The sequence below is a fragment of the Pipistrellus hanaki genome (assembly GCF_964339955.1).
Source record: "Pipistrellus hanaki genome assembly, chromosome: 20".
In the NCBI taxonomy this organism is placed as follows: Eukaryota; Metazoa; Chordata; class Mammalia; order Chiroptera; family Vespertilionidae; genus Pipistrellus; species Pipistrellus hanaki.
The window spans coordinates 9,953,056-9,976,450 of record NC_140522.1 but is presented as its reverse complement, the minus strand read 5'-3'; the positions used below and the strand labels follow the sequence as shown (position 1 = coordinate 9,976,450).

The 23,395-nt window shown below is 40.3% G+C and overlaps 1 protein-coding gene and 1 long non-coding RNA gene across 6 annotated transcripts in view; both read left to right on the top strand.

Annotated features, from left to right (window-relative positions):
- Nucleotides 1-23,395, top strand: part of LOC311614275 — a 198,951-nt gene that overhangs the window by 110,839 nt on the left and 64,717 nt on the right. The gene's annotated exons all lie outside the window — the stretch shown is intronic.
- CEP170 (centrosomal protein 170) overlaps nt 1-23,395 on the top strand; it is an 89,803-nt gene that overhangs the window by 3,279 nt on the left and 63,129 nt on the right. For all 5 annotated transcript variants that reach the window (XM_084868842.1, XM_084868841.1, XM_084868840.1 and 2 more), the window contains exons 2-4: nt 16,338-16,483; nt 19,642-19,731; nt 21,652-21,733. In XM_084868842.1, the coding sequence (XP_084724968.1) occupies nt 16,379-16,483; nt 19,642-19,731; nt 21,652-21,733 (277 nt within the window). In that variant the 5' untranslated portion in view covers nt 16,338-16,378. The remainder of the gene's footprint in view (nt 1-16,337; nt 16,484-19,641; nt 19,732-21,651; nt 21,734-23,395) is intronic.

Below are 23,395 nucleotides of genomic sequence, written 5' to 3'. Positions count from 1 at the left end.
GATTGTCCAAGAGCATATTATGAAATTGTTTGGCCAAAGTGAACTGATACAGCCAATATGTACTGACGGTAAAGCCCACTTTTGTGTCAAACAAAAATAGAAAGGAAACCACCAAAGTGAGGTTAAAGAAAGCCTTACAAAAAGTACTAACATGCAAATAGGGATTGTACTAATATGTAAGTGGAAAAGAATCTCAAGCATGCATTAGGTTTGAAAAATGAGACATAGCAGAGAAGTCATTTAAGTATAACAATCATTAATAAGTAAGACAGAAAATATTACTCTTTGGAACACGATATTTGTTACATAAATGAATAATCTATTATGTATTAAGCACCTACTACACTGAGTGGCCAGATTATTATGATCTCTGAACGCATAATTATCTGGCCACTCAGTGTATATCCTATATAATAAAAGGCTAATATGCAAATTGTCCCCTCAACCAGGAGTTCAACCAGCAGGCAGGCTGGCCAACCACCCATGTCCCCTCCCCTTGACCAGGCTGGCCAGACCCTACCCATGCACGAATTCATGCACCAGGCTTCTAATATCTAATATACATATGTGTGTGTGTGTGTGTGTGTGTGTGTGTGTGTGTGTGTAATAAGTGGCCAGATTATTATGCATTCAGAGATCATATTAATCTGTCCATTCAGTGTAAGTGCTAGGCAGAGTGTGTGTGTGTGTGTGTGTAATTCATGCAGCAGTACTATAAATAAGGTATTATTTTCCAGTTGAGAATATTTGAGACCCAGAGTTAGTGAATAATTTTGTTTTGTGTCACACATTACTAAGTGGTACAACCCATAACTCAACCTATGTCTTTTTGACTAAAGCAAAAATTCTGACCACTCACCTTTTTTAGTGGTTTCAGAAGGCAACATTGATTCCTTTCTGATTTATAACATTTTAGGCTTAGAGGAGATTTTAGAAGTAAAACCATGCCGACTACTAAATCCTTGTAGATGTTATTGAACCCAGCTTCTCCACAAACCACTTCCATGAGAAAGTAGCTTTTGAACAGTATGGAAAGATCTTACTGAAGTTGAGTTAGTATCTGCTCTGTCTGTATTATAATGTGTAACTTCTTCCCACTTTGCAGTTCTGTCTTCATGAGTGAGATGCAGTAAGCTTTTCCTCACTAGCCTGGGTCCTTGCTAGCTAGGTCTTCTCTTTTCTAAGTTAAATATGACAACTCCTGCAACTTCATGTGATGTGGCTTCCTTTGCCGTCTCATCTGTCGACTGCAGTCAGCTTTGTCAGAGCTATTCTTTCTCTGATCTGGTTCCCTATTTAATTCTGCAGTTATGGTCTGAATATAGTGCAGTGAAATTATGTCTTTCCTCAGCTTAAGCAGTGCACTTGTGTTTGCGGTCTCAAATTGTGTTAACTCTTGACTAGCAGGAAAGTGAGAGAAAAAAATGTTACGTGGCTTTTCCAGTCATAGTTGTGCGGGTAGGGATTTTTTTCTTCTTCTTACGATTCTGATTTCTCCTTTTCTGATGCTATAATGACCCTCCTTTATGAAATGATAGTGCTGAGTGGTAAGTTTCTTGGGACATTTATCTTGGATTTCTTGGTTTTGTCTTAGAATTCTTAAATAAGCAATAAAAAGTTGGCAGCTGGATATTGTTTCTCTTTGTGTTTTGAAAAATTTGTCTGGAAACCACTGATGTTATCAACATAAGCCAACATCTTTTTTTATGATTTTAAAGATTTCTCCCAGTCTGTATTTACAAGTTCACGGTGGTTTTGAAGCAGTGTTATTTACCTTTAACTGTTGTAAAATCGTCTCTTTGAATGTAGCCAGCGTTAAAACTTGTTGAGGTCTTCTTGAATCACGATTCCGTTATCCAAAGGATTAGCTTCCCTTCCTGGCTTTTGACGTTTGCAGAATGAACAAGCCAGCCCTCTCATGTCTTTATCCTGGCCGTGTACTGGATGTGGCCAAGGACAGCCTGCAGATTTATAAATAGAAGAAGTGTTGCATGAATGAAATATGCTGGAGGTAAGCGGTGACACAAGATACTAGAAACCGTTGAGATGTTTTTATTTATTTATTGTTTTTAATTAAAGAGGAAATCATGCTGCCCTCTTCCTGTATTTATGCTTTCAGTAATTTTTTTTTCAATTCAATTTTATCAATTTAATTTTAATTCATCCCCTCTCTTTTACATAAAGGATAGCCTCTTTATACAGTATTCTGCATCTGGACAGGTATAGAGTGGTCAGGGGACATCTCACTCTGAGAAGGTGACATTTAGCACAGACTTATCCTATATAATAAAAGTGTAATAGGCTAAGTGTCTGACCTATTGGTCGACCATTTGAGTGACCGCTTGACCAATTGCTATGATGTGAACTGACCACCAGGGGCAGATGCTCCAGCTGGTAGGTTAGCTTGCTGCTGGGGTCTGGCCCATTGGGACTGGGCAAGAGGGCCAGACATGCCCTGCAGGACTCCTGTGGTCCCTCCCCAGGTGGCCAGCCCCCATCGGCCCCCATCAGGACTGGGCAAGACAACCCGATTGCCAGCCAGGCCAAGGGACCCCACCCGTCCCCGAATTTGTGCACTGAGCCTCTCGTAGAAGATAAGGAAGCAGCCGTGACGGTATCTGGTTAGTGGTCCTGAGACAGGAATGGGATGAGTGGATTCTAAAAACAAAGAGGTCACTAGCTGGAAAGGTAAGAGGAGATGAGGTTGGAGAGAGATTGCACTGGTTGATTTTATTTAAACTGCCTTGTGAGCTCATTGGAGTGTTGAAGCAGGAGAATGACGTAAGAATTGGGTTATATTTTCAAAGTATGGCTCCAGCTGTTTTGTGGCTGTTAGACTGGAGGGTGGAGAGAGAGGGACAAGGGGGATGAGCTAAGACACATTTGGAGTGATCTAGTCTAAGAGATGTTAGTGGTTCACACTGAGTGGTAGTGTGGATATAGTGAAAATTATCAGATTCTGGTTTTAAAAGACCAAGTGCTTGGGACAAATTAAGTTCGAAATGTCTTTTTAAACATCCAAGTGGAGATATCAAGTAGGCAGTCGAATATACTAGTCCAGAATTCAGAAGTTCGTTTCAGACTGAAGATATTGAGATTTTAAGCATCATCAGTAAATAGTATTTACTTTTTTGTTTTGTTTAATCCTCACTTGATATTTTTTTCTTCTTTTTCTTTTTTAAAATATATTTTTATTGATTTCAGAAAGGAAGAAAGAGGGAGAGAGGGAGAGAAACATCAATGATGAGAGAATCATCGACTGGCTGCCTCTTACACACCCCCTACTGGGGATGGGGCCACAACCTGGGCATGTTGCCTTGATTTGAAACAAACCCAGAACCTTTCAGTCCACAGGCCAATGCTCTATCCACTGAGCCAAATCAGCCAGGTCCAAGGATATTTTTCAATTGACTTGTAGAGAGAGTGAAAGGGAAGGAGGGAGGGAGGGAGGGAGGGAGGAAGGGAGGGAGGGAGGGAGAGAGAGAGAGAGAGAGAGAGAGAGAGAGAGAGAGAGAGAGAGAGAGAGAAACATCAATGTGAGAGAGACATGCCAATTGTTTGCCTCCCTCACATGTCCCGACAAGGGTTGGGGGTTGCAATTGAGGTACTTGCCAACTTAACCAGGATCAAACCTGGGACCTTTCAGCCCGTGGCCTGATGCTCTATCCACTGAGCAACACCGGCTAGGGCAGTAGACCCTATTTAAAAACGCAGGACTGGAAGACATCCCTTAGGCTGAGAGTTCATTAATTAGGTTGATAAGAGGCCTGAGAATTGAGACCTGATACTGACAAGAGAGGAACCTAGCCAGTTTGGCTCAGTGGATAGAGTGTCGGCCTGCGGACTGAGGGGTCCCAGGTTCGATTCAGGTCAAGGGTACATGCTGGTATTTCAGGCTCGATCCCCAGTGGGGGGCGTGCAGGAAGCAGCCAGTCAATGATTCTTTCTCATCGTTGATGTTTCTCTCTCTCTCTCCCTCTTCCTCTCTGAAATCAATAAAAATATATTAAAAAAAGAAAAAGAAAAAAAAAAAGAAGTGGCCAGAGAGGTTATGAGTGTTGTGACCCAAAAGCCAAGTAAAGTATTTTTACTTACAAGGAATGATCAACCACCTATAACACATGTAGTCACCTAAATACTTCTCACGAAAGCAGGCAGTATCCTCTTTCCTTCTGCCCTGTCTCTGAGAAAATGATTGATTCCAGTTTATCAATGGGGACATTCACACTATCTCCTCCAGAAGCTACTACATCTTAAGCTCTGAACAGAGTTTTCATCACGAATCGGTCTCTGCTGCTGGTTCAGCGTAGGGAGTTGGCCACTGCCACTAAGAGAGAGCAGGAAAGGCCGAGCTATTCAAGGAGATTTGCTGTCAGAATTGCCCGAGAATCCCAAATTGTGTGACCTTGAACATGTCGCTTTAATTTCAGAACCTCAGTGTCTTCATCTAGAAATAAAGTTTGTGGTAGTCCAACTGTTTGGAATACATGAGGTAGATTTGTAAGAGACAAATGAAAGGTATAATTCCAGGTAGGTTCTCCTTCCCCATTTGCCCGTGGTACCACTTGAGACTGTTAGATTGGAAGGAATGTGGTGGTTGGTGATGAAGTATTTTTTCATTCTGAGTCTGTACAATAGTTTCTTACTTCTGCATCCCATCCCAGTAGGCAGCTTTTGCACATCTATACTAATAAAAGAGTAATATGCTAATTAGACCAGACATCTTCCGGATGTCCTTCCAGATAGAGCCACGGTGGTGAGGGCACAGGTGGTTAGGAGGCGATCAGGCAGGCAGGGGAGCAATTAGGGGGCAATCAGGCTGGCAGGGGAGCAATTAGGGGGCGATCAGGCAGGCAGGGGAGCAGTTAGGGGCATCAGGCTAGGAGGCAGGGGCAATAAGGCAGGCAGGTGAGTGGTTTGGAGCCAGTAGTCCTGGATGGCGAGAGGATGTCCAAATGCCAGGCTGAGGGACTCCTTCCCGCCCCCCCCCCCATTCATGAATTTTGTGCACTGGGCCGCTAGTCACTCATACTATTCTTGGGGTGGAGAACAGGACATGATGCTGGAGGGAGGCTTTGAGATAATAACTTGCTCAAACTCATCCTTTAATTCTAGGCAGAATGTCTAAATAATGAGTGAAGTCAGGCCAGCTTACTTTTTCTAAGGCCAGCATGGAGAATTTCCCTTTTTTAACTGTTGTTGTTTTTTGTTTCGTTCTTTGGGGTTTTTTGAAGGTGTTTTACTAGATAAAGGTTTGTCACGTGCTACATGGAATAGAAAAAGAACAGATTCTAAGCTCAGGGTGAGGTTAGCGGTCTTGGCCTCCAGGCAGCAGCTGGAAACTGATTTGTGGAAGCAGACAGGGGAAATGAGTATAGTTGATGATGTAAGGGAATAAGATTTTATTCGGGTTTTTGTTTAAGCTGAAGAGCTATTGAATGAAACATACTCTGTTTCTCTAATCTACTAATCTGCTATTTCCTTTTGTAGGAAATTCAGGAGTAAAATATTTGTTGTCAGTTTTTTTCACTAACTTCCACTTCTACTATACTCTGCCCTTCACCTACGTGGGCATTCTGTCTGGGCTGTTTAACAAAAATAAGGGCCTTTCAAAAAATAATAAATAGCCCTAGCCGGTTTGGCTCAGTGGATAGTGCGTCGACCTGCGAACTGAAGGGTCCCATGTTTGATTCCAGTCAAGGGCACATGCCTGGATTGTGGGCTCTATCCCCAGTGGGGGACTTGCAGGAGGCAGCCGATCCATGATTCTCTCTCATCATGGATATTTCTATCTCACTCTTCCTTCCTCTCTGAAATCAATAAAAAGATATTTTTAAAAATCGCTGCCCACACCTAAATCTGTTTTATAAAATACACGTATCATTTTATTTAATAAATACTGTCATTGCAAACCTGCTGCAGGAAAACCAGACTGTGTAGTCATTGTCTGTCACTGATGACTTTGAGGCTGGTCCCGACCTTCGGATAAACACATGCCGACACAGACACAGACACAGATACTTTGCCAACACGATGTGAATAAAGGGGAGCTTTGCACAAGGAGCAGAGCTTCATAGTTGGCTGTTACTTCCTCACTGTATGATATTGAACACATCTTTCTTAAAACGTATTTTTATAGATTTCAGAGAGGGAGAGAGAGAGATAGGAACATCAATGATGAGAGTGAATCATAGATAAGCTGCCTCCTGCATGCCCCCTACAGGGATTGAGCCCACAACCTGGGCATGTGCCCCTGACTGGGATTCAAACTATGACCTTCTGGTTCATAGATAGATGCTCAACCACTGAGCCACACAGGCTAAGCTGATATTGAACAAATCTTTAATCTCATGTCTCGTGTTTCTCATTTGTACAAATAAAAGGCATAAACAATATCATTTCTGAGGTTACTGCCCAGTTTATCTATACTAATAAAAGAGGAAGATGCAGATTGACCATACCTTCATGATGTCCACCAGCCAATCAGGAGTGAGTATGCAAATTAACCCAACAAATATGGCTGGTGAATTTGCATACGCAGGGGCCGAGCAGCAGGGGGCAGGGCCAGAGTGGAAAGAGTGGTTCTGGGACCTGGAGCCAGGGAAGGAAGGCCCATTCTTGCACAAATCTTCATGCATCGGGCTTTTAGTAAAGTAATATTGAGCATATGAAAGTTTATTCTTTAGTTTTCTCTTTATGGCCCATTGTGTCACAAAGAAGAGAGTCAAAGGAGCTGGAGGATATGTATGGTGTGTAGAGATGGACTAAAAAAGGAAGGAGAGTCTGGACAGAGCAGAAAGAGAGGCAGCACTAAGAAAAAGTCCTTGGAAAATAAACCTTTTTAGGCATATCCTGTTCATTTAGGCTCAGAGCATTATCTCCTGGTAATACTTGTTACCTGTGTTTCCCTGAAAATAAGACATCCTCCGAAAATAAGACCTAGCGCATGGAAAGATAAGACATCCCCTGAAAATAGGACCTAGCACAACTTTGGGAGAAAAAATTAATATAAGACACTGTCTTATTTTCGGGGAAACAGGGTAAAAGTACCAATAATCTCTTTTTGCTGCCTTTTTGTTCTTGTTAATCCACACCTGAGGATATTTTTTTCCATTGATTCCTAGAGAGAGTGGAAGGGAGGGGGGAGAGAGAGAGTATCATCCATGTGAGAGAGAAACATCAATTGTTTGCCTTCCATGCACACCCCAACCCAGGCTGGTGATCTAGTCTGCAACCTAGGTATGTGCCCTTGACAAGAATCAAACCTGGAACCCTGCAGTCCACAGTCTGATGCTCTATCCACTGAGCCAAACCATTTAGGGCTTTTTTAGTGACTTTTTTATCCTCAAACTTACAAAAGCTGTTCCCCAAATGAAATAAATATTAATAGGGAATTGTTTTATAGTTAGACCCAGAGATTCCCTTTAAAAGAATTGCCTTTCCAGAAATATTCCCTCTACAAAATATTCCCGGCAAGCAGTTGCAGACCTAATGGAGCCCTGGTAATGATGAACCTAATCATTCTAAGCATCTATAGTCTCATGAATAATATATGAAAGAATAGACTTAAGATAGAGTAACAGTTGAAGTGATTATTGAGTTATTGCAGCCAAAAGATAGCCTTGTTTGCTTATATAACTTACTAGTTTGTATGAATGCTATATACCTTTATAAATGAAAGTATAAAGCTCTTTACACTCTTTGATCAAGTCAAATTATTTCCAACACATTTTTTGTGTGTCTTAGCCTATTGCATGTGTTTATGTTTTTATATTCTGTACTAGAGGCCCGGTGCATTAAAATTCATGCACTAGAGGGGGCATTCTTCAGTCCGGCCTGCCCCCTCTCATACCTCTGCTGCTGCCACTGCCAGCAGCGCAAGCCTCAGCCAACCCTGGTTACCTGAGCCTCGAACCGGCCTTGGGTGTCTGGGCAGCCAACATATGAGGCTAGCCTGTGCCCTTGGCCGGTCCTGGGGGTTTGGGGTGCGAGGGTCCTGGGGGAACCTGGAGGCAGGCACGTGGAATGGTCCTGGCCTTGCCATGCGCCTGTCGCCCCAGTGTGGCTGAGGGGACTGGGTGCCACCATCCTGTGGCTGTGGGCTCTGGCATCTTTTGAGGGCGTGATGGTCAATTAGCATATTCCCTCCTTATTGGCTGTGGGTGCTGCCATCTTTGAGGGTAGGGCAGCCAATTAGCATATTCCCTCCTTATTGGTTATGGGCACCGCCATCTCTACGTGTGAGGGTCAATTAGCATATTCCTTCTTTTTTAAATGTGATACATGAATCATTTCACTAACACCATACTTAATGTTAATCTTGTTTGTAAAGCTGAGCTAGATTAGCTCATTAAATATATGAATATTTAAATTTAAATTAATTAAACTAAAAAGTCTCCTAAGATACCTTTGCCACATTTCAAATGCTCAGTAGTTTATATGTGGCTAGTGGCTCATTTATTAGACTGTAAATATAAAACCTCTCCATCATCCTAGTTTTATTGCTCACAATTTCGGCTAATAATTAACAACGCATTATTAGGCAGTAAACAGGTGCATTTCTGATGTAGTTATAAAATCTGTCCCTGCCATTTCATGTGCCGTGCTGATCCTGTGGTTGAAATGGTTGATGCCAACATCCCAGACAGTTAGTGTGCAGCGAGTAAGGAGACAGGTGGTGACGATGAGCAGAAACAACTCTCACAGGACACGCTAGGCAGTGATAGGCCTAAAATTCATCCCACACCAATGACAGAGCCAAGGGAAGTCAGAAGGTGGATGCTGGCTCTCAGGGTCTTCCAGACCCTTCACTCCACTGTTTTCCTCCCTCTGTCCGCTCCTCCTGTGCATTCTGCTGGCACTTGGCCCGAGACAGCTTTGTGCACCTCTGTCTGCCCTTGGTGATCTCTGACCTGCAAATATTTGTGGGATGCATATTTGTTCACTGAGCCTAGAGCCTTGACAGTTCTTTCAGATTCAAGGTTACTGATCCACACTGCACCCCAGTTTATAAATTAGTCTCATCCCTCTAGTTGGGCAGCTGATTTTTGGTCTCAATATAAATTGATTGAATCTTACTTGTCTGTGACTCCTAAGGGAGAGATTGTTCAAGCAGAAGAGTACAAGGTAGGTTGAAAATGGACCGAGTTGTCCCTGAACTGTCAGTGTTTATTGCTCAAAAAGATAGTGTTATTAGATAAAAAATATATACTGCTTTTTAGTCAAATTCTTTTTCTTTTTTTTTTAATGTTTTCATTCATTTCAGAGAGAGGAAGGTAGAGGGAGAGAGAGAGAAACATCAATGATGAGAATCATCAATAGGCTGCCTCCTGCACTGCACGCCCCACACTGGGAATTGAGCCCACAACCCGGGCATGTGCCCTGATTGGAATTGAACCATGACCTCCTGGTTCTTAGGTTGACACTCAACCATTGAGCCAGGCCTGTTGGGCAATTTTCAAATTCTTTAGCCCAATCTGAGTCTGTAGGAATTGGGTTCACTAGCTTCATTTGTAAGTAGACTTGAAAAAATGCAGAGGGGACAGTGGTTGTGGAAAAGCCTAGAACTTGGTCTCTGAAAGCCCAGGTGTGAGTCCAGATGGCCGCTGTTGGTTACTGCTGGTTTTGTGACCTTGGGGAGTCATTGAACTTCAAGGGAAAAATGTTTTTCCATGCTTCCTGGAGTAAAATAAAGGAATGAAGTGTAAGCACCTCACATGGTTACTGGCACAAAGGAAGTCTTGATAAATGTTTGAATCATAGTCTTAATCGACTTGCTCATGTCAAGAAACAAAATGAATTTTTAACCCCGTTGTACAGTTTTACAGACGAGAGCCAGGCGGACTGTACATATTTCATAAACTGGCAGAGAAAACTTGGCAGGCACTTTGAATGTCTAGATAATTTATGGAAAAGTGTTACTGGTTTCTCATGCAATTTTTAAGCACTTTATAAAATGATTTTTTTAAGAAGTGATCTTTTAGAAAATCACTGACTTTTCCCATCAAATCTTTTTGAAAATACTTACACTCAGATTTAGACTACATGACTATTGATATTTGTCATGCCATATATACTTATTTTTTATTTAAAAAACTTACAGTCAAATATTACTTCAGGCAAATCTTATAAACTACCCTTTTTCTCAAATGTCTTTCTTTTGACTCTTTTTTTTTTAATTCAATACATACATATATTTATGTGTGGCAAAAGATAAAGGCAAAATGTGTTAGCACTCATTCCAAAATAATCATGAGTATATGGAAGCAGAAATTGTCCTAGTACCAAGTTTGTTCACACGAGCATAGAACAAGTATCTTGGTAGGTATCCAAAAATAGCACAGCTGTGGGCTCATTTCTTTGGATTAGTTGTGCAGTTTCTAGTTGGGTGGGGCTTTAAAAGAAATATTTTTCCCCCAGGAATCTACTTCATTCTCTGTCCCAGGTCAGGTAATGACCCAGCAGAGCTGCCTTTGTCAGTGTGGCTGCGTGCATGTCCCTTCCTCAGAGAGGCTTCCCTGGGCCAGCCAGCCACCCTGCACCTGTCCCCTCATGCGTTCTCTTTTCTCGTCTTCTCTCTTTCTCTCTCTCTCTTAAAAAAAAAAAAAAAAAAAAAAAAAAAATATATATATATATATATATATATATATATATATATATATATATATAAAATTGATTTTTTACAGAGAGGAAGAGAGAGGGATAGAGAGTTAGAAACATCGATGAGGGAGAATCATTGACCAGCTGCCTCTTGCACACCCCCCACTGGGGATGTGCTTGCAACTAAGGTATATGCCCTTGACCGGAATCGAACCTGGGACCTTTCAGTCCGTAGGCCGATGCTCTATCCACTGAGCCAAATCAGTTTTGGCTCTCATATTCTCTCTTTCCATCGTCACTGGGGTTGTTTTATTTATTTTCTTAGCTTTTGCCTATTACTGATTCTATGCAGTGAAGGACTTTTTCTGTCTTGATCATCACTTTCTCCCTGTTATCTGTAGTGCTGAGTACTTAAATACTTGTGAATAAAGAAAAAAAAAATGATGATTTCTTGTTATAGTACTCTATATAATGGACTCTCTACTTCAATTGATTTTTTATGTCCATTTTCTAGAACTTATGTAATTTTTCTGGTTGAAAAGTTGTGTGTGTGTGTGTGTGTGTGTGTGTGTGTGTGTGTGTGTGAAGTTACTAGAACATTATCTGGCACATAGTAAATGCTACCTAATGTAAATTAAAAGGTTATTTAAAACTAGAGGCCCAATACATTCGTGCACCCATGGGGTCCCTCAGCCTGGACTGTGGGGACTGGGCTGAAGCTGGCCCGGTGCACAGATACGTCCAGGGCATGTCCAGCCTATCTTGCCCCATCTGGGCCAGCTGGCCAGGGAGGGACTGTGGGAGATTGGCCAGCCTAGGAGGGTCCACAGGAGGGCTCCAGGGCGTATCCTGCCCATTTCACCCAGTCCCCATTAGCCAGACCCCAGCAGCAGGCTAACCTATCGGTCAGAGCGTCTGCCCCCTGATTGTCAGTGTGCATCATAGTGACTGGTCAAACAATTGAGCAAACAGTCGGACACTTAGCATTTTAGACTTTTATTATATAGAATTATGGCTGTTGTTTTTATAACATGATCAACCATAGCTGTACCTTATTTGATCTGAGTTTTTAGCTGAAATGCAACCCTAATAATTGATTCATTTCAGAAATATGTGGGGATGAAAGGCAGATACTTTAGTGTTGAGGATATTTTCTTTAAGGATTTAGTAGGGGAAAGTGTTAAATATAAATCCTGAATTTATACATTTGTTTAAAATATATTCACTTATCTTTTGGGTACTTTGTATGAGGTATAAAAAAGACATGGTATTTATAGCAGCTTTATTCATAATTGCCAAAAGTTGGAAGCAATCACAGATGTCTTTCAGCAGGTGAATGGATACATAAACTGGGGTACCTCCAGACAATAGAATATTATTGAATGCTATAAAGAAGGGAGCTATCAAGCCATGATAAGACTTGTAGAAACCTTAAATGCATATTACCAAGTGAAAGAAGCCAATGTGGCCGGGACCGGTTTGGCTTAGTGGATAGAGCTTCGACTTGGGGACTGAAAGGTCCCAGGTTCAATTCCGGTCAAGGGCATGTACCTTGGTTGCGGGCATATCCCCAGTAGGGGGTGTGCAAGAGGCAGCTGATCGATGACTCTCTCTCATCGATGTTTCTAACTCTCTATCTCTCTCCCTTCCTCTCTGTACAAAAATCAATAAAATATATTAAAAAAAAAAGAAAGAAAGAAAGAAGCCAATGTGAAAAGACTACATACTACATGATTCCAATTATATGACATTCTGGAAAAGGCAAAACTATGGAGGCCATAAAAGATCAGAAGTTGGTGAGGGGGAGGGTGAATAGAGGAACACAAGGTTTTTAGGGCATTGAAAATACTCTCTGATGCCATAATGGTGGATACATGCCATTATACATTTGTCCATAGAATGTACAGCTGCAAGAGTGAACCATAATGTAAACGGGACGTTGAATGATAATGATGTGTCAGTGTAGGTTCAACAATAGTGAAAAATGCATCTCTGATGGGGCTGCTGATAATGGAGGAGACTATGCATGTGTGGGAGCTGGGGGTTTTGGGAAATTTCTGTACCTTTCCCCTCAATTTTGCTATGAACCTTAAGCTACCCTAAAAATGTCTTAATACTTTTTTAAAACATTTTAATTGATTTCAGAGAGGAAAGGAGGGAGAAAGAGAGAGAGAGAGAAACATCAATAATGAGAGAGAACCATTGATTGGCTGCCTTCTGCACACCTCACACTGGGGACCGAGCCCTCTACCCTGGCATATGCCCTGACCGGAATCGAACCATGACCTCCTGGTTCATAGGTGGATGCTCCATCACTGTGCCACACTAGTGGAGCTAAAAAAGTCTTAATTGTAAAAAAAAATTTTTTTTGAAAAGACATGATAGAAATCACAAAAGCCAATGCATCAGTTGATGCAGTAGCTTGGATCATTTTAATTTATAAACTTTGCTGGTGCACGTGACAATTTCTGGGGGTGAACTTTGTTACCTTTCCCCCCTTCTTTTGAGTTTTCACTTACTTTGTTAGGAAAATCACACCTTCTTTCTCCTGCTATTTATCCATTCAGGAAATATCGAGCTAGCTAGGCACTGGGCCAAGCCCTTGGAGATCATTGGCACAGACTCATACCTCTTGGTACCAGATGAAGAATTGGCACGTGGGTGCATACGTAGACAATACTTCATTAAAGAGAGAACTGGTTAGAGGAAAGCATTGTCAGCTGTGCAGATGATAGTCTTAATGTGAAGTTGGTTATTTCTTCTCTGCACAGTTGGGGGTAGGAGAGTTCACTCCTGTAAAGCCATCTGCTGGTGAGTCAGCCAGTTAATTGCAGAAGCATAAGGATAGACTACCTTAACATGTGTCTCAGCTCAAGTAATTGCACACAACGAAGGTCATTTATGTAATAGTCGGTTCCTCTCCCCTCCCCCCAAACCTAACCCTCTGAGTGAGCAGTCCTTGCCCTGGGTTATGTGATGTTTATTCCATATTTCTGTGGGAATGTGCTCATATGTCAAGTGCACTTTTGTCGCCTACCTCACAGCTCTCAGTAGTAATTAAGATCACTCAGACTCTTCTTGCTCTCGGTCCTCAATTTGAATTATTATAAGTGATTGGAAGCAACTTTTTAAAAATATAATATAAATAAACAAAAGCTGTAAAGTCTAGGTAATGTTGAAACTCATGAGTATAGTGAAGCTGTGTGCTCTTCTGAATATCTGCATAGTTGTCTGGGTGTTTGTTTTTTAATTTAAAGCTTAAATATTAGATGTTTAGTTCATAGATTAAGAAATGAGCTCTGACCTATCAGAACAGTCCCCTTTAGAGCTAATTATAGCTAGTAGGAACATAGACATGGGACTGCGAAGCTGGTTCAGTGTTGGCCTCCATCTGACCTCCAAATCTCAGAGCTTTAAGCTTTTGTCAGAGAGCTGCCTATGACAAGGAGATAAAGAGGAAAAGAGAGGTGACAGAATGGGGCGGGGCCAATAACTAGGATCTGATGGCTAGATCTAATTGGATCAAAGTTTCAATGACTAATTTTTAGCCTCTTTGTGGAGATTTCAAGATGTTCTTCACCTCCAGGAGATTTGTAGCAGTTCCAGAGCTACTCATTCATTCATGAAAATAGGTTTTTGGTCACTAATGGTGAACATTGGAGAGGGCTCTGAGAATACAGAGCTGAAGAAATGTCTCTGTATTGCAGATCTGCACTTGGAATTACACTGAGTGGCCAGATTATTATGATCTCTGAATGCATAATAATCTGGCCACTCAGTATATATCTTATATAATAAAAGGCTAATATGCAAATTGTCCCCTCTACTAAGAGTTCGACCAGCAGGCAGGCCAGCCAACCACCCATTTCCACTAACCCTGGCCAGGCTGGCCGGACCCCACCCATGCACGAATTCATTCACTGGGCCTCTAATAGATACACACACACACACACACACACACACACACAATGAGTGGCCAGATTATTATGCATTCAGAAATCATAATAATCTGGCCACTCAATGTATACCTTCACCAGTGTTCCTATCCAATTCTGGGACAATGCTTCTTTGTTCTAGTATCACCTTCCCTTCGGCTAATCATTCTCCTTACATCTGTGGGCCAGCATTCCTTAGAACTGAGTTCCTTGGGGCAGATTTTCATGCTTGCTTGTTTAGTGAACCTCAATGCTCAGAGTAGGGGCTGGATGATATCCTGAGGGCCTGGCTTCAAGTTGCATCTTAGGCCCCTGTCTCTTCCACCTCACTCTCATTCACCCACTTGGAGTCAGGGCACGTTCTGTTTTTGATGATCACGTAGGTGCTAGAGGGCAAGCCCAATTGCCCAAACACAGTAGCCTCTGCTTTCATTACATCTGCTGACGTCATCTCATTGGCCCGAACAAGTGATGAGTCAGGGTGATGGGGTGGGCACTTAGACCCCATCTCTGAAGGGGAGAGTTCCATATAAGAACTATAAAAAATAGCTTTGCCGAAACCGGTTTGGCTCAGTGGATAGAGCGTCGGCCTGCGGACTGGAAGGTCCCGGGTTTGATTCCGGTCAAGGGCATGTACCTTGGTTTTGGGCACGTCCCCAGTAGGGGGTGTGCAGGAGGCAGTTGATCGATGTTTCTCTCTCATCAGTGTTTTAACTCTCTATCCCTCTCTCTTCCTCTCTAAAAAATCAATAAAATATATTTAAAAAAAAGAAAATAGCTTTATATTATATCTCACTCTCCCACTGTAGATAAATAGAAAAGGACTCAAGATCATTGTCCAAATAAATAATAAACATACCCTTCACCTTGAGGATTATGTGTATTTTTGTTTTTCAGAAAATATGTAATTTTAACTACCCTTTAAGCCTCATTGAAAGTAAAATTTTATAAAAAGCCATATATATATATATATATATATATATATATATATATATATATATTTTTTATACTTGAAGCCCGGTGCACAAATTCATGCATGGGTGGAGTTCCTTGGCCTGCGAGGCCAATGAAGGCACTCTCGCTCAGTCCTGATTGGGGCTGATTGGTGCTGGCCAGCCAGGGGGAGGGGCCGGCCAGGGGGAAGGACCATGGAAGGCTGGCCAACCACGGGAAGTTGACTGTCAAGCTACAGGAGGGAGGGGGGAGTCCCAAGAACAAATGGTTTAAGAATTGTTGCTTTAGAAAAACATATAAAGCAAGGAAACTATATGTAAGGCCAGAAAAAATTGAAATGGACATTTTTGAAAGTGCATTCAGTAATCTACATTTGGTAGAAAATGAGCTATTTCTTTGGTTTCCATTGTCAGTTCTTAATTAGATATAAAATATATTCATTTGAATTTAGAATGTCTTTCTCAAATCACTTATAAGTAGACATTTACTTGTGCAATATTTCTAGTGTTGACTGAGGTTAAAATAACACTCATGTGACCATCATCTTGAAGATTATAGACCTTTATAAGTGATGCTCAAAGCCCTTTAGGAAAGTGAAACATGTTTATTAAGTTGACTGCATACTTAATTACCCAATGTCTTCTTTTTTAATTGAACTCCTAGTGGAGTTTCTGGACTTACTTTACTAATGAGAACTTGGTAAATGTCATTTCCGGGGACCTGTGGCCTGTGTTTAGTCAGGGGTAAATGTTTAACGTAGTTCTATTTTTAGCCTTACTCTTAGGGTTGGGTGATCGGATGCTGAAGCTAAAAATATCTGAATGTGTGTTTTTCTGGATCTCTCCGCAGGATGATGTAGCTTTGCCAAAGACCTAGAAGCTAAGCAGAAAATGAGCTTAACATCCTGGTTTTTGGTGAGCAGTGGAGGCACTCGCCACAGGCTGCCACGAGAAATGATTTTTGTGGGGAGAGAAGACTGTGAGCTCATGTTGCAGGTAACGGAACCAGCCTTCTGTGTGTGTCTGCTCAAAACCTGGAATTGCTATAAAATAGCCTTCAACCCCTTTGGGGAACAACACTATCCATTTGTACTTTATGACTCCCCGTCTTATAGCTCCAGGTAGCTGTTTAAGTGATTAATTCATATTCTCCTTGAATCATCTAAAAAAAAAAAGTTCTAAGTCTTAGGGATTATATTTTGAAAAATGAGACTCAAGAGTAGAGAAGTTTATTCTTAAGTAAGAAGATTCACATTAAGCAGTTTAAAAATAAGACGTAAATAATTCACAAAATTATGTAGCGTGAAGTAAAACTGAATCTTCATCATGGACACTGCAGTGATGCTGACATTATCTTCATGCTTCTTTTGGAGATGTTCGTTGCGATGCGTGCCAGTAGTTTGAGCACAATTGAACATTTTTGATATTTGTTCAATACCAAAAATTGGTATTTACTGAATTTGGTTTAAATAACTTACTTTTAAAAAGATATTTGTAAGATAGTTTTGAGTGATACGATCAGCAGAAAAGTAGATCTTTAGATTTTGAGAATTCGTTATTTTAATAGATCCTGGCAATCTAGAATAAAGTTTATTCCCTTATCTCCTTCCTCCCCATTTTTGGTTAAAAAAAATATAAACAAGAACTTAGAGTAGAAATGTTTATTAGCCCATTGGTTCTCACCTGGGGGATTCTACCTTCCCAAGGCCATTTAGAAATATCTGGAGACATTTTGATTGTTATAAATGGTGGACAGTTGGAGGTTGTTGCTACTGACATCTAAGAAGTAGTGACCAAGAAGCCAGGATTCTGCTAAATTTTCTACACTGTCCAGCATATTTCTTTCCACCGCCACCACCACCACCCCACATACACAACAGAGAACCATCAGGTCCCAAATAACAATAGTGCTGAGACTGAGAAACCCTGAATTATCCTGGAAAGAGTCCAATTTGCATATGCTCATTACATTTTTATTTTAAAGAATGTATGTTATAGTCTTAAGACAAAAAAGTAAAGCCACTATATAGCTTTATGAATAGATGACTAAGTTGCCTATATGATGACACCTTAGTCAAACAAATTCAATGAGAGAAATAGAACAGTACAGAGATTTTCTGGGCTCCTCAGTGAGAGGGAGTGGTGAGCAGGGCAACTGAGAAACAGGCAGTAATGATTCTATTTGGATACTAGAGGCCCAGTGCACAAATTCGTGCACAGGTGGGGTCCCTCGGCCTGGCCAGCAATCAAGGCCAATCGGGGCCATCTCGCCCAGTCCCAGTTGGGGCCAGTGGGGGCTGGCAGGTCGGGGGGAAAGACCTTGAAAGGGCTCCAGGGTGTGCCCAGCCCATCTCGCCCAGTCCTGATTGGCCAGACCCCAGCAGCAAGCTAGCCTACCGGTTAGAGCATCTGCTCCCTGGTGGTCAGTGTGCGTCATAGTTGACTTGTCAAGTGGTCAACCAAATGGTCGACCAATAGGTCGGACACTTAGCATATTAGGCTTTTCTATATAGAGATATAAATTCCTGTTGATGCGATGGTGAGGTTTTCTGTAAAATTCTGTGAATTTTATTCCCAGTCTTTTAGTGGAGCTGTGACCTTCATAGGTACATCCCACCTGTGAAGGAGTGGGCATTTCCATCCCCCTGTGTCTGTTAGAGTCTGGTGACGCTCAAATAGGTTGAGGTCTGATAAGATAGTTTTCCTTGAGGGCATGTCATCAGTAAGAACAGAATACTCTAGATGTATTTCAACCTCATTAGTTTTCCCCTCCCCCTCCTTGAACAGGAGAAGATTCTGCTCTCTTCACGGGGAGATCCTTTCTGGAGGTAAAACTAGTGACAAAGTGATGCCCCTCCAGGCAAGTCCGTAGCAGTTAGTCACGTTGCCTTTAGGTTTTCCCGCTAATTGCTGCCTGGAGCTCTGGTTTCTGCTCCCAGGAGGCTGCGAGGCTCTCTATTTGCCGGTCTTTACAGCTTTTAGTTGGCAGTTGGGCTTCTGACCTCAATTCTCTGATGAAAATAAGATGAGATTGTGATTTTCAGTTTGGTCAGCTTTTTTCTCATGAGGATGGGTGCAGTGACTTCCAAGCTCTTTTATACATTGGACTCGACACGGAAGTCACATCTCCCTGTTCTGGATACTTCTTTTTGCTTTTAGTATATCACCGTTCACTTAGTAACCCTGAGATAAGTGGTTATTGAGTTCCGGTTTAGTGGTTCTCAGCCCATTTCTTTCAGTGAGTGTATGGTATTGGTTTCCTTTCAGTAAAAGTTTCCATAGGCTTATAGTTTATCTTTCAGGTGCTGCCATCTGCAAACAGCTCACTAAGCTCTGGGGTCGAGGGAGGGGGGGAGAAAGGAGAGGGAGAGGGGGGAGGGGGGAAGAACTTTAAAGAGACAAAGACAATTTTAAAAAATCGGTTTGTCATTTGAATTCCTTTCTGTGACTTCTCCTTTCAGAGTTCATTCATGAATTCCAGGTTTAGAATCCACGTTTGTAGTTAGGATAATTTCATTCAGGAGCATGCTGCATCGTGTCTCTTTTCTCTAAGTCTTTGGACTCCTTATACAATTTATGTTGTAGTTCTCAGTATTAAAAGAAGAAAATGCTATAGGGTAGTTTATTATTACAATATACGCAAAACATTATAAAACTACCAGGAGACCAGCTTGCGAAATTGCGCGGCCTCGCCCACCTACACACCTCCCCCCCCCCCCCCCAATGCTCACAGCCCCGCTCACCTGTGCATACATCCTCCTCTTGACCAATCTTTGGTCTTTCTGCCTTGAAGGCGTCACAACCAAGGGGTTTTTATAATCGAGATAATTCACATGATTTCCATATAATAATTTTAAATTATAAAAAAAAAATCTTACATTCAAGAAAGTCAGCTGTCTTAAATTCTTTCAAAAGTAGAATGTATGAGTTTGGTAGAAAAGAATGTCTTAAAATTTTGGCTGCTTCCCTCTTTAGGGCGTGCTGCCAAATTTGCATTTTATAGCAACAATAAAATATCACTTAATCCACTTTTGCTATGATAGTTCCCTGTTTATACTAATCTATTAATATAGAGTGTCTAGTTAAAAAATCTTTGTGTTTGTTGTTTATTCCGGTATTTCTTATATTCATTAACTGTGAGCAATGCCTCTCAGTCTCGCAGTGTGGACAAGCAGCATGCTGTCATCAATTACGATGCCCCTGCCGATGAGCATCTGGTCAAAGATCTGGGCAGCCTGAATGGGGTAAGTGATGAGTTTATTTTTGGTCTTACTTAATGATCGGCTTAAGGTGGTAAGAAGATAAATCAGATTCCATTTCCTATTTGTATTGTATTTTCTTTCGCTTGCATTTTACTTTTATTTTTTTAAATATATTTTTATTGATGTCAGAGAGGGAGAGATAGAAACATCAGTACTGAAAGAGAATCATTGATCAGTTGCCTCCTGCACACCCCCTACTGGGAAGTGAGCCCACAACCCAGGCATGTGTCCTGACCTAGAATGGAACCATGACCTCCTGGTTCATAGGTCAAAGCTCAAACCACTGAGCCATACTGGCTGGATACATAATACTTTGAAATGCTTACTAAGTACATAACAATAAAATATATTTTAAAAAATAAATAAATAAAAAATAAAGACAATTCATCTGGGATTATCTTCATTGAAGACTCATGGTCTGATAGTTTGCTTACATTATTATCAGTTTTATCATTGTTATTATAGTCTAAAGTAGTGTTGTCTATCTCTTTTAATTTGTCTTATAATTGTGAAATAGTTTCCTGTTTTCTCGTGTATGGACATTAAATGAAAAATTTTGAATTCTCAGTTGATAGCTAAACTAAAAAAAAAAGACAAAGATATTGTCCAGATGTCTTTTATTTATTTTTTTTGGAAGATGTTGCAATATTTTGAGCAACTCAGTAAGAAAACTGAGGGTTGGTGCAATAAATCATGATTTATTTCATGATTGCATCATCCTGGTATCCCTTTCCCTACAGCGCCACTCGCCATGTGTGGCTGTTGAGAACTTAAAATGTGAATAGTCTAAAGTACACACACAAACAAGAATGCAAAATATCTTATGAATTTTTATATTCGTTATTTGTTGAAATGGTACTATTTTGGACATATGGATCAAATTAAAAGGCCTGGGAGGAGCGGGTGTGGGATGGAAGGGATCAATGGGGGAAAAATGGGAGTATCTGTAATACTTTCAACAATAAAGATAAATTTTAAAAAATAACAGAAAAAAAGTATTTATTAAAATTAATTTTATTTCTTTCTTTTTACCTCATTAATGTGCTTGCTAGAAAATTTAACAGTATATCTGTGGCTTGCAATGTATTTCTTTTGGATAGTGTTTATGTTAGGTAATCCCATTATTCTATTTCTTGTTTTGATCATTTTCTACACTAGTGAAATAGAATGTTTTATGAAACAGGAAAAATAAGATCACTGTGATCTCGTATGTATATCAGATTCATAAAAGGGTCTAAAGGACTCGTCGCAACTATAAAACAGAATGAATTTTTATTTCCTTTTCTAAGAAAGTAAATTTTCTCCTTGTTCTTTCAAAAAATCTCTTAAGAATAAAAGTAATGAAATAGCAATCTTTGGAAAAAATTAGAATTGTCCAAAAAAAACTAAAATCGAGTCCAGTACATTCTGATGACGTGGAGAGTTAAGGGCCCTTTATAACTTGCAGGCTTCAGGCTAAAAGCTCTTCTTGGCTGTGTTAGGTGTTAGATTTGTCTTGGCCAGTGGTCGGCAAACTCATTAGTCAACAGAGCCAAACATCAATGGTACAACGATTGAAATTTGTTTTGAGAGCCAAATTTTTTAAACTTAAACGGCTTCTAACTCCACTTCAAAATAGACGCGCCCAGGCCGTGGTATTTTGTGGAAGAGCCACACTCAAGGGGCCAAAGAGCTGCATGTGGCTCGCGAGCCGCAGTTGCAGACCACTTCTCTCAGTGTTAATAGCCACGAGATGAAGGGCTTAGTATGGAGTATTTTACCAGTGTATGAGATGCATGACACATGTTATGACACACAAACTGTATGAGCCACCATATGTTATGTATGAGTTTTGAGTATTTGTCTGAAATGTAGTAATTTATGCTTCATATGTAAACCTAACGTCTCGTTTTTTTCTTGTAGACTTTTGTGAATGATGTAAGGATTCCAGAACAGACTTATATCACCTTGAAACTTGAAGATAAGCTGAGATTTGGATATGATATCCTTATCTGATTTTGTGTATTTATTAAATTGGTTCAAAAATCTCTACTCTGGTGTACATTAACATTCTTGAGACATAAAAATTCTCAGTACAGGCATGCTAGAAGTCTCTGTGCCTTCCCATACTGAAATACATGTTTAAAAATTATATATATAATATTGTTGCTATGCCTGCTCCTAAAAATAATTCTGGAAAATTTGATGGACCTCTCTATTTTTAACATTGGTCTCCCTGTAGTGCTATTACATATGTAGTTTGGATATCAAAGAATGTAACTGAGGAGAGGATAGGGGAATGTTTAATATTAGCCCAGCCCAGAGACTCTTTTTTTTTTTTTTTTTTTTTTGTGAGATGATAATGGCACAGATCAACCTCTGGAAGGAATGTACAAATTTAACCCTGCCTTGCCTTTCATTCCTACTTTTACTCCATTTTATTTGTTTCATCTCTTTGCCTAGTTAATTCAAATTGTTAATATACTGTGTCTTCTAAGACCCACACTCCCTGATTAAGTATTGATACATTCTGCACATAGTGTGTATTTTATTTTGCTTCTTTATTTTTTAAATATTTGTATTGATTTCAGAGAGAAAGGGAAGAGGGAGAGAGATAAAAACATCAGTGATGACAGAGAATCATTAATCAGCTTCCTCCTGCACGCCCCCTACTGGGGATTGAGCTCATAACCCACGCATGTGCCCTGAGCGGAATTGAGCCGTGACCTCCTGGTTCATAGATCGACGCTCATACCTGAGCCACATTAGCTGGGCCACTTGGTGTGTATTTTAAAATCTTTTGTTTAAAAAAAGGATTCTAAGAACTGAACAGGGGCACGACTCCTATTCCTATGCTAGGGCAAAGAATCACTAATAAAGAAAAAGGATATGATTGGTTGATAAAGAAGAAAAACATGTCCATCTATTCAAAGCAATAAGCTTTGTAGAAAGGATGTTCCACATTGTGCTGGATATTTTTCTGTTGATTTTTTTCAATTACTACCTTTACCTGGAATTTGATATTGAGGAATGTATTCAACGTGTTAGCTACTTGGTTGAATTTTTATTAGCAGAGAAAATGTCTCAGATAAATAGAATTGATAAATTAGATAAATTAAACGCACTGACCCTTTAAAACCATTCTTAGAGCATAAGTAATTATTATTTTATATTTAACTTAAACTTGATGAAAAACTAGTTTTGTTGCACATCACATAACCTTTACACTTGTAGACCCTAAGGAACATGTGAAAAGTGAAACCATTCAACATTAACACTTTTGAGTTGTATATTTTAAATCCTTTTAAAATATGCATCCCAAAAATGATTAAGAATTAGCATTAAAACCTTTATTCATGGGTCATTTTCCACCAGCATAATAAGTTTCACCAAAAAATAAATGCAAGTGGACATTGTATTTAAGTAACTCCTGAGCCATTTGGCACCAGCTATTTTAAAACATGAGAAAATAGAAAATATGATGATGACCATGACTTGTCTATACTTGGAACAGTTTGCTTGGCAGGTAGATGGTGACTGCTAAAATAATCAAGAGGGGACAAACATAATTAAAAATTCACTCTCTTTTCAGAGACGTGAAGATTTTTTCCTGATTAATGTGGTTAATATCCATAAAAAAATAAGAACATACTTTTCAAATTTTAAT